At 36.8% G+C, this 14,379-nt stretch overlaps 1 protein-coding gene across 11 annotated transcripts in view; it reads left to right on the plus strand.

The window, feature by feature from the left end:
* The window catches only part of DNM1L (dynamin 1 like), a 62,275-nt gene that overhangs the window by 12,796 nt on the left and 35,100 nt on the right, over nt 1–14,379 (plus strand). For 6 of the 11 annotated variants that reach the window (XM_032248292.1, XM_032248293.1, XM_032248297.1 and 3 more), the window contains exons 2-4: nt 6,497–6,644; nt 12,875–12,921; nt 13,653–13,724. In XM_032248292.1, coding sequence (XP_032104183.1) covers nt 6,497–6,644; nt 12,875–12,921; nt 13,653–13,724 — 267 coding nt within the window. The other 5 variants (XM_032248290.1, XM_032248291.1, XM_032248295.1 and 2 more) reach the window with 2 other exon arrangements.

The following is a 14,379-nucleotide window of genomic DNA, read 5'->3' on the forward strand; positions in this document are numbered from 1 at the left end:
TTGTATCTGTACTTTGTATAGTCACATATTGAATTTGTGGTACTTCATTGTGGTTTCTATTGCATCCCCCTGATTACAAGTGAGTTTGCGCATCTTATGTTTCTTGGCCTTTTGTGGTTTTGTGTTGTGAGTTTTTGTTCATATCTCTGCACATTATTTTCTGTTAGGTTTTTTTAAAAAATTGATTTGTGGGAGTTATTTATACATTTTGGTTACCAATGATTTGTCAGTTATATGGATCACAAATGTTTTCCCTGAATTTTTTTCTATGAGGAAAAGAAGTTTTAATTTTATTATGGTTGAATTATCTTTTTTTCCATGGCTTTTAAACAATTTCTAAATATTGTTTAAGAAAATCATTCTCCTGGGGGGTGGGGAGCTGGCGAGAGATAGCAAAGGGAGAAATGCCAGATGTAGGTGATGGGGAGGAAGGCAGCAAATCACACTGCCACGTGTGTACCTATGCAACAATTTTGCATGTTCTTCACATGTACCCCAAAACCTAAAATGCAATAAAATAAATAAATGGGGGGAAAAAAGCATTCTCCTTTATTTTTATTTTTTTTTAACAGCTTTATTGAGATATACTTTATATACCATAATATTCGCCCATTTAAAATGTGTAATTCAGTGTTTTTTTTTTTTATTTTTTTTTTAGCATATTTATAGAGTCACACAACCATCACCTTAAACTCTTCTTTTTTCTTTTCTTTTTGAGACAGTGTCTCACTCTCTTGCCCAGGCTGGAGTGCAGTGGCATGATGATGGCTCACTGCAGCCTCAAACCTCTGGGCTAAAGTGATTCATCTGTCTAAACCTCCCGAGCATTGGGAACTACAGGTATGTGCAACCTCACTTGGCTAATTTTTAAATTTTTTTGTAAAGATGAGGTTTTACCATGTTGCCCAGGATGGTCTTGAACTCCCTGGTCTCAAGTGATCTGCCTATCTCAGCCTCCCAGAATACTGGGGTTACAGGCATGTGCCACCCCACCTGGCCTTTCCCTCATCTTAAACTAGTTTTAGAATATGTCATTCCAGAAAGAAACTTGTATTGATTAGTCACTCCTCATTCTCCTTCACTCTATCCCTAAACAGCCATACTTTCTAGCTATAGATTGCCTGTTTTGGACATTTCTTTTTTTTTTTGAGAGGGAGTCTCACCCTGTCGCCCAGGCTGGAGTGCAGTGTGGTGTGATCTTGGCACACTGCAGCGTCCACCTCTTGGATTCAAGCAATTCTCCTGCTTCGGCCTCCTGAGTAGCTGGGACTACAGACATGTGCTACCGTGCCCAGCTAATTTTTGTGTTTTCAGTTGAGATGGGGTTTCACCGTGTTAGCCAGGCTGGTTTGGAACTCCTGACCTTGTGATCCGCCCACCTTGGCCTCCCAAAGTGCTGGGATTACAGGCGTGTGCCACTGCAGCCAGCCGTATTTTGGACATTTCATATAAACAGGGTCAAATAATAGGTGGTGTTTTGTGACTGACTTCTTTCCCTTAGCAGAATAATGTTTTTAGGTTCATCCATGTTATAGCATGCATCAGTACCTTATTCCTTTTTATGACTGAAGTATAAAATAACTTTTATAAGACTAGACATTAGTCTTGGTATTTCTAGTGGATTAAATATCCATATTAGGGATCCTGGGAAGATGACAGCAGTGGTAGTTTCCTAAATATCTATATGACTTTCCCCTAAAAACAGAACAAATAGGATAGGAAAACCAAAAACACATAGAAAACGTGTACAAGAAAATTAGTTGACTTATGTTTCTCAACAAACACTCAAATACCAGTAGATTGGGAACAAACCATTATTGTCCATAATGGAAGAAGCAGAAGGAAGCAGTGGAACATCTGATGAAGTGGAGAATTGTAAATAACCCAAAGGCAATCACTAGAAGGCTTAAAGGGTCAATTTCAGAGTACCAGCTGAAATGGGAAATTGGGAAGGGTGTTGCGCATATGGTGAGTGAAAGCAATCAGTTGTAAATGCTGAAGGAACTAGCGCTCCTTCATGGAACTTTAAAACTTAACCAAAGCTCCTTTCCAGGCCCAGTCCTCTCAACAAGAAGGAACTGAGGATACTATTGAGTATCCTCTGAAGAATACAGACCAAGGAAGAGAAGGTCCAGGTAAAAGCAGGGGAGGTGAACAGAGTTAAGATATCTCAGAAAGCAAGAAACTATATTTTTGAATACTATATGAAAACATCAGAGGGGGATTTAGAGTATAAAGGTAGAATAGTTGTTCAGAGCCAGGCCTCTTTCAAAAGTCCACGGTATTAAATGATTGTTGTCAAATCTCAAGCACATTTTTGAAGAAAAACAAAAGGAGGCCGAGGCGGGCGGATCACAAGGTCATTATGTTGAAACCTTGACTCTACTAAAAATACAAGAAGTTAGCTGGGCATGATGGCATATGCCTGTAGTCCCAGCTGCTTGGGAGGCTAAGGCGGGAGAATTGCTTGAACTCGGAAGGTGGAGGTTGCAGTGAGCTGACATCGCACCACTGCACTCCAGCCTGGGTGACAGAGTAAGACTCCGTCTCTAAAAAAAAAAAAAATTATTGGACTTTAAAGGAAAAGGAAAATCCTTGAGACATACAGGTAGAAGTCACAAAGTCTCTTACCTTTTTAAGTAAAGGAAAATCAGGGCCAGATATAGTAGCTCATGCCTGTGATCCCAGCACCTTGAGAGGCCAAGGTGAGCTGATCACCTGAGGTCAGGAGTTTGAGATCAGCCTGGCTAACATGGTGAAGTGCCATCTCTACTAAAAATACAAAGATTAGCTGGGTGTGGTGGCATGCCCCTGTAATCCTAACTACTCGGGAGGCTGAGGCAGGAGAATCACTTCAACCGGTGAGGTGGAGGCTGCAGTGAGCCATGATTGTGCCACTGTACTCCAGCGTGGGTGATAGAGTGAGACTCTAAAAAAAATTAAAAAGTCACAAACAATATGCTAGAACCTGAAGAATACTGTCCCCATTAACCCTTCCCAAGGAATCTACTAGAGGATGGATGTCAGAATCAGAATGACTAGAGACACATTAAAGACTGGTGGTTTGTATTACACATAACTAAGACCAAATGAGGGTTTGAAAGACAATGTGGTCTGTAAAGGGGTGGGAAGGAGAATGGAGGGATTATATGCAAAACATTTAAAAAACTTTCAGTAAAAATGTCGTTGGTGATAATATTGGTGTTATTATTTTGAGAATCTGTGTGTAACATGAAATAAAAAGCAAATTGTTTTATTCTAGTTCTGTCACAAACTGTGTCACCGAGAACCACAGTTCTTGGTGTGGAAGAAAGAAGATAGAGATGACTGATTCGGAGAATTTATGTTTGTGTTAGGGGTGGGTGAGGGTTAGAAATGTTGGTAGCTGAAATAGAGAAATAAGCTAATGATTCAGCTCAAGGAGTCCCAGCTATCCAGGAGCCTGAGGCAGGAGACTCCTTGATCCCGGGAGGCAGAGGTTGCAGGTGAGCCAAGATCTTGCCACTGTACTCCAGGCTGGTGACAGAGCGAGACTCTGTCTCAAAAAAAATAAAATAAATAAAATATTAGGAATAAGAAAAATGAACAAATTCTAACACTATTATGAGTAGTTACACTTATAAATTTGAAAAAGATAATTAGATTTTTTTTATGAACACATTTTGTCAGACATATAAAGAACAGGAAATGTCTATATGTTGTTAAAATTATTTCAGAGTACAGTATGAGAGTACAGGAATGAAATGATGAAAAGCACCCCATTTTATTTAATGAGAGGGGTATCAAAACTGTGGTTTTGCAGACATGTATTTTTCAATTTAACTCTCCAGATCCATTCCGCATTTGTGTTCTCCGTCATAGGGGACCTTTCTGGACAACATGAATGAGCCCCTATGTCCTCTGTTTTCTGATTGGATGTGGAAATGAGGAACTCTGGCAGGGAATTGGAGGAAAGAGGAGAAAAAAGTCCCGGTCTTGATTCCCGCATCTCATACATCCTGTATGTAGGAGCGTTGGGCTGGCTGGTGTGTCACTCTTAGTCCTGGTCCTTTCTTTTAGGCTTAGGGGTGATGAGAGCTTCTCTCTTGTTACTCGCCTGGGTTACTGCAATATCCCTTTCGATTCCTCTAAGCCTCACCCACAGCTTTGTAAATAAACCCTCTTTAATCTCATTTGAGTGGGCCATCTGCTTCCTGTAGGCCCTGTTTGATATAACAGAGGAAATTAGGATTTTTCTCTTTGTAGAAAATAAATGTTAAAAGTACAAGTTTTGACTAATAAAAAAAGAGTACAGAATATACTGTATAGAAAAATAACAGTTTATTGCAAACTGAAGAAAAATGGCAAATTTAGAAATATTTTTAAATGTATAATAGAGGTTTATATATTTGATTATTTACTCCATTAGCTATTAGTATTGATATTTTGGTTAGTTATCCAGCTATTTGACAAAAAAGAGAGATTTTTGATTATTTCATAATTGGTTATTGGTACTGTATGTGTGTTAAATTTCCTGAATGTAAGTGGTATGGTGGCTGGCTCCTGGAATCCCAGCTACTCGGGAGGCTGAGGTGGCCTGAGGGTCTCTTGTGACCAGAAGTTAGTGGCTGCAGTGAGCTATGATAATGCCACTGCACTCCAGCCTGGATGACAGAATGAGACCCCACCTCTTTAAAAAAAAAAAAAAAAAAAAATTCCTGAATGTGATCATTGTATTGTGGTTCTATAGAAGAATGTCCTTGTTCTTAGGAGATGCATGCCACAATGTTTAAAGTGGAGTATCATGTTTTCTGTAACTAAGTCTCAAATGGGACAGCAAAAGAAAAAATGTCTTTGTGTGTACATGTAAGGAGAGAGAGACATAAAGTTAAAAAGTGGTGAATTATGATGTTAAGATAGATGAGTATTCACTGTTACCATTCTTGAACTTTTTTTCTAGCATTGAATATTTCAAAATAAAAAGTTGGAAAATATTTAAAATAATGAAAAATGAAATACTTATGGATAAAGAACTTTATTGTAAACTAATATGAAATATATAAAGTGCTAGAATTTGAACAAGCAAATCACTAAAGGAGAAATACAGAAAACCCTTAAACAGAAGGATACTTGACCTCAATAATAAAGGAATGCAAATTTAAATGAGCTGTCAGTATCCATCTATCAAAGTAGCAAAGATTCAAAAAGCAATGTTGTTTAATACTGATGGTGCTGCAGCAAATTGAATGAACTGGTAACTGTTGGAAATACAGCTTGGTGCTGTCTTCTCTGCAGTCTGGCAGTATCTATGAATGCTTAAAATCTGCATGCTACTTAATCATGGCAATTTAACTTAAATGAACTAAATTGAATGACGTAATAGGATAAGTGAGTAGGATTATATGTATAAGCATGTTCACTGCAGCATTGTTAATAGCAAAAAACATCTAAATGCTCATCAGTTCAGATTTGGTTTTACACACAGTAGAATACTGTTTTAATTTTTTTTTTTTTTTGAGACAGTCTTGCTCTGTCGTCCACGCTGGAGTGCATTGACATGATCTCGGCTCACTACAACCTCTGCCTCCTGGGTTCCAGTGATTCTCCTGTCTGAGCCTCCTGAGTAGCTAGGATTATAGGTGCATGCCATCATGCCTGGCTAATCATTGTATTTTTAATAGAGACAGGGTTTCGCCATGTTGGCCAGGCTGGTCTCAAACTCCTGACCTCAGGTGACTCACCCACCTTGGCCTCCCAGAGTTCTGGGATTACAGGTGTGAGCCACCATGCCCGGCCCCTCTTTTAACTATTAAACACAGAAGTAGTTAATGTATTGATATGGAAAAGTATCCCTGATTATTACATTAAAAATAAAAGCAGGTTAGGCCAGGAGCATTTCATGCCTGTAATCTCAGTACTTTGGGAGACTGAAGTGGGAGGATTGCTTGAGTCCAGGAGTTTGAGACAAGCCTGGTCAACATGGCAAATCCCCATCTCTACTCAAAAATTAGGCATAGTAGTGCATTCCTGTAGTCCCAGCTACTGGGGAGGCTGAGGTAGGATGATTATTACCAGCCTGGGGAAGTTGAGGCTGTGATAAGCTGTGATCACACCACTGCACTCCAGCCTGTGTAATAGAGTGACACCTTGTAATATTAATAATAATTAAAATAGAAGGTTAGAGAAAAAGATACGCATTACCGCCTCATTTACACATAACTGCATATTATGCACATGATTTTATATACACCAATATTATATAGGTGTTGAAACCTGGTTGGTGGAGTATCGAAAAAAGTGGGAAAATTATGGGAGAACAGAGTTTTTATTTTCTAGTTTTGGATTCAAAACAAATAGATTATGCAATAGGAAATAAAAGTATCTTTCATTTAAAAAGTCTCTGCACCAATTTTTCCTTTAAAAGAATTCTGTATGTTGCTTTGTTAATATAGTTTATTGAATTAACAAAAAATCTGTTAAGAAACTCATTTGGCTCTTACATATATTCTGTTTTCAGAGCAGTGGAAAGAGCTCAGTACTAGAAAGCCTGGTGGGGAGGGACCTGCTTCCCAGAGGTACTGGAATTGTCACCCGGAGACCTCTCATTCTGCAACTGGTCCATGTTTCACAAGAAGATAAACGAAAAACAACAGGAGAAGAAAATGGTAAATTTCAGATTTGAGATAAGAATTATTTTATAGCTCTTCATTTTTCAATCTATTCTTAAAAAGATACGAATTGATTAGAGAATTAGAAATTAGTGGCTGTAGCATAATCAGAAGTCCTGTGAGGAGAAATAGTATGCATCTTTCTTAATGTAAAAAAAAGAGTAGTTTTTGTTTTGCTTTGTTTTTGAGATGGAGCCTCACTCTCATCCAGGCTGGAGTGCAGTGGTGGGATCTTGGCTCACTGCAACCTCTACCTCCTGTGCTCAAGCGATTCTCCTGCTTCAGCCTGCCAAGTAGCTGGGATTATAGGCACCCGCCACCACACCCAGCTAATTTTTGTATTTTTAGTAGGGACAGACGGGTTTTCACCTTGTTGGGAGGCTAGTCTCAAACTCAGGATTTTGAATGATCCGCCCGCCTTGGCCTCCCAAAGTGCTGGGATTACAGGTGTGAGCTACCACATCTGTCCATGTTTTGAAAGACCATGAGTAAAGTTGTTGGGAATAGTTCCTTTTGAGTAACTCAGCCTAGTAAACTGATGTTAATATTATATAATGGAGGATCCAGTGAGACAGTAAACAGAAATTAATTATTTTAAAGAAAAAATGTTGCCTGGGCAGCATAGCAAAACCCTGTCTCTACAAAAATACATAAAAATCAGCTGGACTTGGTGGTGTGCAGTCCAGCTACTTGGAAGGCTGAGGTGGGAGGATGGGTTTACCCTGGGAGGTTGAGATTACAATGAGCTGTGGTTGTGCCACTGCATTCCAGCCTGGGTAACAGAGTGAGATCTTGTCTCAAGAAAAGAAAAAAAAAAAAGAAAAAATTTTAAGTGTTTTTTGGAGTGTTTTAAAGTTTTTTTTTTTTTTTTTTAAATTAAAATGACTGTTTTTTAGCTGAGCAATGTTATCTCACCTTCCCTTTTCTGCTGTTATCATGTACTCCTAATTCTGATTCTTTTGTGTATTAAAAGAAGAAAATATGCATTGTCCTTTATAACCGTTCTTTTTGATTAAATTGAAAATACCTTAGGGAATGCTGTCTGTGTCTATCAGCAGATTTCAAGTTGCTTATCAAATGTGTACCCTATATTATATTGGTGAGGTTTGAAATGTTGGATGAGAGTAATGTATTTAATCTTCCTATTTAGTTCAGTATTTGGTCAGACTTTCTTATTTATAGAACTCTCATAGCTGTAATTATTAAATTACTTTTGCAGCAGAGTACCAATATCTGTTACTTATCTGCAGGGATCTGTTTTCAATGCAGTTTTATTCTACTTCTTATTCTGATTTAAGATGGGATGATAGTATTGACAAAAGTGAACTTATTTTAATTTCTGTGTCTGATTTTTTCATTTACTATAGGAGCTGTTGGTGGTGGTGATTATTTTTTAATGGGGGAAATAACCTCATGAGCATCTGCTATGACTCTAGAATGTTGGTCACTGAAGCAAGTTAGTGTAGTTGTAGATGTTGCAAGGAATATTTTTAGATAGACTACCAGTGGATATGTGGGAGCCTTTTAATTACACTGGGTAGCTTGGGTATGTTATTCATCACTTTGCATTTCACTAATACTTATTATTGAAGTTCTGAACCTTGAATTTATCATTTTGGATTAATCTGTGGTTCACCTTCAAATGTCTAGCATAAAATTTCATCCCTACTGATTTCATCAAATTTACCAAACACCTGAAACTAAGACTTTAATAAATTATATGATACTAGGTCTCTCTCTCTTTTTTTTTTTTTTTAACTTCTAATTTTCTTCTCTCACCTTGAGAGGGCGCATGATATTCTGTCTCTCAGAAACTATTTGAAAAGTGGGCAGTATTTCCTTAGATAAAATTTTGCTTGTTAGGAAAGAGTGTGGATTTCGGCTACAGAAGGGTCAGCTCCTTGGTATCCTTTTGTTTTTATGTCCACTGTGTTTTGTTGATGTCTCCTCTTGGTGGTTGGTCAGTAAATCTGCCTACCTATTGTTTTTTTCCAAGCTTAGTGCTTATTTTGTATGTATACTTGCATAAAATGACAACTCAGCTACCCCAAACACAATATAGATTATATAAATTTGAGTACTAGATTTCACTTGTTTTATTCTAGGATAGACAGTTCCTTAGGTTTTCATCAAAGCTTCTTTATCCTTGGTATGAACAATTCTAGTATATAATAAATCATTCTTTTTTTTTTTTTTTTTTTTTTTTGAGACGGAGTTTCGCTCTCGTTACCCAGGCTGGAGTGCAATGGCGCGATCTCGGCTCACCGCAACCTCCGCCTTCTGGGTTCAAGCAAGTCTCCTGCCTCAGCCTCCTGAGTAGCTGGGATTACAGGCACGCGCCACTGTGCCCAGCTGATTTTTTTTGTATTTTTAGTAGAGACGGGGTTTCACCATGTTGACCAGGATGGTCTCGATCTCTTGACCTCGTGATCCACCCGCCTCGGCCTCCCAAAGTGCTGGGATTACAGGCGTGAGCCACCGCGCCTGGCCATATAATAAATCATTCTAACCCAAAGAAAATTAGAAACCATGAAGCAGATAAACAGTATCGTTAGCTGAAGAGTGTAAACTACCTGACAGCCTGATAATAAGAGAGGAGAAAGGGAGAAAAACATAAATGTTCAAAAAAAAAAAAAAAAAGGAAATCAGTTACTAACATTTTGTGTAGGGATTTTAGCCAATGAAGGCTTTGTTACGTAACAAAAACCTGGTTACCAATAATACGTTCAAAGTCGTGCATTCTGAGATGACATGGAGAAGTCTAATCCATTTTACATGTAGCTCCATCAAAACTGGCTAAAATAAAATCATGTTTAATATGTGTAATTCAATTATCAGGAAATTTCATTTAGCACAGGATTCTTCGTTCTGCCAACTGTGGGATAATTGAGGTGTCAATATGTAGATTTATGGTCATCTCAGCTTGTCCCCTATTCTGCCAATGTAAAATAATTTTCTGTTAACTTATTAAAAATAATACTAAGCTATGTTTTAGAGTGGAGTGGTGGTTCAGTTTGAACTGAACTCCACAGTTATCTTTCATATATTTGTAAGAAATAAATCAAGCTTTTCTGTTTTCCTTTGAGAAAAAATCCAAAAGTAGCATGCTGACTAAAGGCCAAAATTGTGCCATATATGATACTTTGAACAGTGTCAGTGGAAATTTGAAAAATTATGAGAATTTATTTAGGGAGAGAAAGTTGTTGAACTAAAGCAAAAGATTTTTGTTCTCTTTTTTAAAAAAATGCTAACATAGGCTGGGCGCAGCAGCTCATGCCTGTAAATCCCAGCACTTTGGGAGGCCGAGACAGGTGGATCACCTTAGGTTAGGAGTTCAAGATCAGCCTGGCCAACATGGTGAAACATTGTCTCTACTAAAAATACAAAAATTAGCTAGGCATGGTGGCAGGCGCCTGGAATCCCAGCTAATCGGGAGGCTGAGGCAGATTGGTTTGAACCCAGGAGGTGGAGGTTGCAGTGAGCCGAGATTGTGCCGTTGCACTCCAGCCTGGGTAACATAGCAAAATTGTCTCAAAAAAAAAAAAAAAAAGTGCAAACATACATGCTTCATAGAAGAATGCTATAAAATCTGGGTGTAATTTGAATTTTTACCCCCATTTCATTAAGTAACCTGTTTGTAAAAGCAATCCGTTGCTTGCCAAAAGGCAGTAAAATTATACATCAGAATTAAAGAAGAAAGATAGGATTAAGTTTTCTGCTTATGGTGCTGTGATACACATAGTAGTTTCCCTTTAGATTGAGTTCACGAAGGTGAAGAGTTAACTTTCTGCAGTGTTCTATTAAATCCAATATGTATTTCAAATAAAATACCCTTATAAAGCTCAGTTTTAGCTAATGGGGTAAATACTTGGATATACTTACCAACTTTTAAGGTCTTGAAAGATGTATTTAGTATATTTTGTAGATTTAAAAAAATCAGGCAATGTATCTTTTCCCATAGTAGCTTATCAGATATCTCAGGCAGTTTTCTTTTTTAAGGCAGAGTCGTGCTCTGTCGCCCAGGCTGGAGTGCAGTGGCACAGTGATCTCAGCTCACTGCAACTTCCTGGATTCAAGTGATTCTTCTGCCTCAGCCTCGCGAGTAGCTGGGATTCACCATAGTAGGCATTTGCCACCAGGCCCAGCTAATTTTTGTATTTTTAGTAGAGTCAGGGTTTCACCCTGTTGGCCAGGCTAGTATTGAACTCCTGACCTCAGATGATCCGTCTGCCTTGGCCTCCCAAAGTGCTAGGATTACAGGTGTAAGTCATTATGCTTTGCCCAAATTTTTGAATAGTGGATTAATTCTGCTTCATTTGTGTCAGAATTAGAAACAATTATTATTAATTTAAAAAATTAATTTTTATTTTTTAGACTAGTCAAGTGCAGTAGTGAGAAATGGGGAAATAGAACAAGGAGTTCCATCTGTAACTGACTGAACAATCAATTGAGATAACTATCTACAGACACGCCAGACAGAACTAATTGTAATGGAAAATTTGTTTCCTAAAAATGTTAAAAATAAGGCATGCAATATGCTTTGTTTCTATGACTGAAAAAATATACATCCCTCTAATTCTAGTTGTGAATTTTGAATGATTGAATGCGATGTGCATTTTGAAATGTGATCAGGTTTCTGCACATTTGAATTTTTAATAAGGTTTAAAATTTTAGGGATAAGCACTTAACTTACTCTGTGCTGTTTCTCTTTAACTACAGACCCTGCTACATGGAAAAACTCAAGACACCTTTCTAAAGGTTTCCTCTATCCATTTGCTTTTGACCCTTTTTCTCTTATGCCTGCATGTGTGCTTATGTACTATTACAGGCTGTGTGCATTTTTTTTCCTTCCATTTTTATTTGCCTATCCACATTGATTGCAGGTTTCAGTGGTTCTTGTTATTTTTTTGGCATTGTATCAAAATGCAAGCTTTTTTGGTGGTGAATGTAATTTATTTTATTTTTATTTTTGAAGATATGCTTGTGAAACCAGGCCTTTTAAATATAATAAGGTAAATTAGAAACACCTCTTTGGTATGTAGTACTTGCATTTTGTGAGTTCTGTTCACCTAGATTACTCCAGTCCTCCAATGAGACTTCTTGGAAGAAGGTACTAAGCTACAAGTAGGTGAGCATTTTATCTGCAAAAAGGATCCCGTTTTATTTACCTTTATTCTGCCAAAGGACTGACACACTCTTATATTTATCTGAATATCTTATAATCATTTTTATTTAGACATCACGTGGCTGATATGCATTATCCAATAAACTTATTAATTAAGATAATTTAACCTCTGAATTTGACAAAAGTAAAATAGCTGTGTTTGGAGGAGATAGTTAGATTATCTTCCCACAATTAAACAGTTCTGGTTTCTCTAGAAAAAACAGAATATATCTTGCTCTCCAAGTTTTAGACTACTTCACAGTGCAACAGTGAATATATTTTCCTTCTTTCAGCAAGTACAAGAGGAACAGACCTATGACTGGAAACTAATGGAGAGTGGCAACTCCTTATAGAGCATATACCATAGTTCTTGTTTTTTCTTTTCTTCTATTTTCTTTCTTTCCTGCCTCCAGTTCTAAGGGAAAACAGTCTTGACCCTGGGGAAAAATCACCTTGAAAGTGTATATAAATTACGCAGCAGCTAGCTCTATAATAATAAGAGTGTTCTTTAAAGGAACAGCAACTTGTGACTCTACAGGTAACCAACAGGGAACCAAATTTTTGAAAAGAATGGAAGAATTAGCTGTTTCATTGACATATGGTAAAATTTTTCCTTGAGTCATACATGTAAATCTGTTGTGTTTGCTTTTTGCACTCCTCAGTGGGATTCTTAATTTTTCTTCTTAGCCACTAACTTTACTTTCATCAGAAAACACTTTTATATGTAAGATGTTTTAAAAATAATGAATATTTATTTTACTATAATATAATTACACAAAAAATATGAAGAGAAATCAGCTGGTGGGAAGACCTGTGAGCAGCTCTACCTGAAGTTAGTCATGTTTTTGAAATACATGATACAATTTTTAAAATATAATTTAGCAGAAAATGTAATTTTAGAAAAATATAATTTAGCAGACCTTAAAATATTTGTTACCTTGTACTTAATGGCAAAATTAATACAAGTTAACAAGTGTTTTATTATGTTGCCTTTTTGAATTCCTAACTAAAGATAAAAAGTAGTTTCTACAGTTTCCAATAAATGAGTTCTTCTTTTTTCCAGGGGTGGAAGCAGAGGAATGGGGTAAATTTCTTCATACCAAAAATAAGGTAATCACACATGCGTATAATGAAGACATAATGTTGAAAATAATATTTTGTATGAGTACTTGATAATTTAGTTTCTAATCATTGGCAGAATATGTTATATTGAAGTAACTGTAACTATTCCTCATAAAATAAATCTTAGTAATGTTTCTAACCACAGTTGTTTATTGGAATACACTTGAAATTGAGCCTGATTTTCTCTGATTTAGTGATCTCAATTGTTGTGGAGTCAGGAAGCTTTGGAAAGTTCATAATGGCCAGGCACGGTGTCTCATGCCAGTAATCCCAATACTTGCGGAGGCTAAGATGGGTGGATGGCTTGAGCCCAGGAGTTCGAGACCAGCTTGGGCAACATAGGGAGACCATGTCTCTATAAAAACTAAAAAAAATTAACCCCGCGTGGTGGCATGCACCTGTAGTCCTAGCTACTTGGAAGGCCAAGGCAGGAGGATGGCTTGAGCATGTGAGGTTGAAGCTGCAGTGAACCATGATTGTGCAATTGTACTCCAGCCTGGGTGACAGAGTCAGACCCTGTCTCAAAAAACAACAACAACAAAAAACATAAAAACTATGAATCCTTAGCTCAGAAAATGATATGTATACATTAGAATTTATTTATATATTCTCTGAAGCAAATACGTAGACATCCTTTTGAAATACATGGACTCCCCCTCCAACTTAAGAACTTTTGATCTAACTTTGAATTTTTTGCTTTTTATTTCAAAAAATTTTAGCTTTACACGGATTTTGATGAAATTCGACAAGAAATTGAAAATGAAACAGAAAGAATATCAGGAAATAACAAGGTAGGCATCTTTTTAGAGCTAGAAGGCATAAACATCAGTAAATACATAATCGAGGTATTCTGTACATAATGTGTGAAGGGCATTGTAAATTCATACTCTTGATCTTGGCCAAAAGGCTAAGAAGCGATGGGCATTGTAAATTCATAATGGACTTTGAAACAAATGGAGTATTTTCACAAATACATAGAACTTTGCTTAAAATCCCTTTTCTTTACTTTCATATAAATCAAATATTTTATTTAGATGTTTATTCTTGTTCCTGTCATGTACATACCACTTTATTATATAATTCTACTTAATATTCCTACAACAAGTTATCTTTTTCTGATGGATTCATTGTATTATAACTCAGGAAGCATTGTATAATTTTATATATATATGTGTATATATATATGTGTATATATATATGTGTATATATATGTGTGTATATATATATGTGTATATATATATGTGTGTATATATATGTGTGTATATATGTGTGTGTGTGTATATATATATATATATGGAGAGAGAGAGAGAGAGAGGAGTTCTTTTTCTTACCTGTGTAAGGCTAGATTTGCTTGTAAAGCAAAGAGAGAAAAATTGGATATTTTTTAGTGAAAATGAAAAGTAATACTTTAGCAACTGATTATTTTCTTATTTTCTGAGCTTGTGA

The sequence above is a fragment of the Sapajus apella genome, unplaced genomic scaffold, assembly GCF_009761245.1.
Source record: "Sapajus apella isolate SASKATOON/1434 unplaced genomic scaffold, GSC_monkey_1.0 scaffold66, whole genome shotgun sequence".
NCBI lineage: Eukaryota > Metazoa > Chordata > Mammalia > Primates > Cebidae > Sapajus > Sapajus apella.